Raw genomic sequence first — 2,758 nt, forward strand, 5'->3', positions numbered from 1 at the left:
AGAGACAGAGAGAGAGAGAGAGAGAGAAACACAGAGAGAGAAACACAGAGGGAAGAGAGCGAGACAGAGAGGGAGAGAGAGAGAGATGTCAGTCAGTCAATGTGAGACTGCTTCAGAGAAAACCATTACCCACGCTGACCCTCCGAAAGGATACGTTAGTTCCCACCCTACATGCGAGGGTTTCTTTAAATCCTCGACCAAAGGGATCCTCTATCTCAATGCCATGCTCGGAGCAGGGGTTACGCTGCAAGTCGACCTGCTTCAAGCCCCACTCTGAGCAGGTCCTCACTGCCTTTATTGGTCAGAGTATTGAGTACAGGAATTGGGAGGTCATGTTGAAGCTGGATTGGTGAGGCCACGTTTTGGAATATTGTGTGCAATTCTGGTCACCCCGTGACAGGAAGGATGTTGGGAAAGGGTTCGGAAGAGATTTATGAGGATGTTGGAGGGTTGGAGCTTCAGGGAGAGGCTGGGGCTGTTTTCCCTGGGGTGAGAGAGACTGAGGGGGTGACCTTATAGAGGTTTATAACATCATGAGAGGGGACATGGATAGGGTAAATAGACAAGGTATTTTCCCTCTGGGGTGGGGGAGTCTGAGGGGGTGACCTTACAGTGGCTTTTAAAATCATGTTTAGGATGAATGGACAGATTTTTTCCCCTGGGGTGGGGGAGTCCAGAACTAGAGGGACATAGGTTTCGGGCGAGAGGGGAAAGATTTGAAAACCAGCAACTTTTTCCCCCAGAGGGTGGTGCGTGTGTGGGACGAGCTGCCAGAGGAAGTGGTGGGGGCTGGGACAATGCCAACATTGAAAAGGGGGATGGGGAGGTGATCAGGAAGGGTTTGAGAGGGATAGGGGCCAAGTGCTGGCAAACGGGCACTGGGTTAGGTTAGGGATATCTGGGGCAGCATGGACGGATTGGGCCGAAGGGTCTGTTTCAATGCTGTACATCTCCATGACTCTATCTGGGCACTACACCTTAGGAAGGATATATTGCCATGGAGTAGGGGGTCAAATTTCGAGGAGAGATTCGACAAACATAGCCCATTTTCTCTCCAAGTAAGCGGCAACTTGGTTTAAGTCTTCAAAAATATCAATAGGAATAAACAGGGTGGATAAGCCATCTCCACTGGTTAGCGACGGGGGCCTCGATTCGCCTCTTCCTGTTCCCGTCCCACGCTACCTTGGGCTTCGGAGAGAACCTTTCCGGAAGGTTCTCAGGGTCTCGGCCTCCACAGGCATCCTCACCTCCACCCCACCCCCACCCGCCTCGAGATACTCCTGAAAATAAAGCCTGGCCCCCCGCCCATAGAGCCCGGGAAAGGCTGCAGGATGGAGGAGGCCGTTCAGGCCTGGTCTTCTGAACGAACATTCTAGCCATGACTGCCATCTCCCCGCGCCCCACCCCCAACACTTTTCCCACAAGCGCGAGGGAAGGCGGGCACCTGTTTGCCCCTCCCCCATCCTCAAACGCAGTCCTGAATTTGGGCCCCTCCTGGTGAGGGGTGGGCAGGAGTGACAGGTAACAGTCAGTCCCACCTCCTACCAGGCCGCTGTGTACAGACCCCGAATGCCAACTTCCTTGGCGGCCATTTTGTCCCCTCACAGGAAGGCGGGCGCCTGTTCGCCCCTCCGCCCATCCTCAAACGCAGTCCCGAACTTGGGCCCCTCCTGGTGAGGGGCGGGCAGGAGTGCCATCTAAGAGTCAATCCACCTCTTCCCGGGTTGCCATGTATAGACCCCAAATGCCATCCTCCTCAGCGGCCATTTTGTCCCCTCACGGGAAGGGGAGGCAGGCACCTGTTTGCCCCTGCACCCATCCTCCCTTCCAGTGGGGGGGGGTTGGGAGAAGGGAGGGGTTGGCCACCAGATCACCCCCACCTGGGGTGGTTCGAAACTTCACCCTCCCACCATTAATATGGCCAGCCTGGCACAGTTGGTGATGCCCGGATGTCTACTTCATGTGTCAATGAAAGACATTGGGGAGGGGTGAGGGCGGATAAGGAACATGTGTGACCATCCCACACGAAATGCACCCCTCTGACCCTCCAATCGTTGCCAACTCCCAACCCGTCCCACGATGCCAAACCGGCCTTACCTGGCAAAATCCACCCACTTCTCGATGATCTTCTTGGGCGAGAGACGGGTACAGATGATGCCAACGAAGTCAGGCTGGAAGGGAACAGCCAGGGGGTTGGGGCGGGGGGTGAGGCAGAGGGGTTAGACAGCGTTACGACGAGTCATGTGCTGCCCAACCCCACCATTCCCCTCCCGACATTCCCCCTCCCCCCCCCCAACCCCGTCACATGCCATAGCCTGCGTTTCTGTAGCCGCCCAGTAGGGAGACCTGGCGGAGGTGGGTGTTGGACGACAGGAGGCCTGACCACATCCAGGCTCTCCGTGAGGGGAGTGGGGTTCAGGGAGGACAGAACACAGGCAGAAATCAGAGGCTAATTGCGCCCCTCTGCCCCACATCAAATCAGTCCAGTGTCCATTCATCATGGGAGGGGGTGGGCTCTATTGGTATGGTATAGAGCGGGAGAAAACGGGAAGGGGTTTGGGATTGGGGACGCTGTGGAGCAGGAGTGAACGGAAAGTGGTTTGGGATTGGGGACGGTGTAGAGCGGGAGTGAACGGGGAGAAAACGGGAAGGGGTTTGGGATTGGGGACGCTGTGGAGCAGGAGTGAACGGAAAGTGGTTTGGGATTGGGGACGGTGTAGAGCGGGAGTGAACGGAAAGTGGTTTGGGATTGGGGACG

General features: G+C 56.3%; 1 protein-coding gene across 1 annotated transcript in view; it reads right to left on the reverse strand.

The window, feature by feature from the left end:
- The window catches only part of LOC122542053 (3-methyl-2-oxobutanoate dehydrogenase [lipoamide] kinase, mitochondrial-like), a 20,230-nt gene that overhangs the window by 7,022 nt on the left and 10,450 nt on the right, over positions 1 to 2,758 (reverse strand). The window contains exon 6 of the mRNA XM_043679342.1: positions 2,097 to 2,171. Coding sequence (XP_043535277.1) covers positions 2,097 to 2,171 — 75 coding nt within the window. The remainder of the gene's footprint in view (positions 1 to 2,096; positions 2,172 to 2,758) is intronic.

The sequence above is a fragment of the Chiloscyllium plagiosum genome, chromosome 39 (assembly GCF_004010195.1).
Source record: "Chiloscyllium plagiosum isolate BGI_BamShark_2017 chromosome 39, ASM401019v2, whole genome shotgun sequence".
Classification (NCBI taxonomy): Eukaryota; Metazoa; Chordata; class Chondrichthyes; order Orectolobiformes; family Hemiscylliidae; genus Chiloscyllium; species Chiloscyllium plagiosum.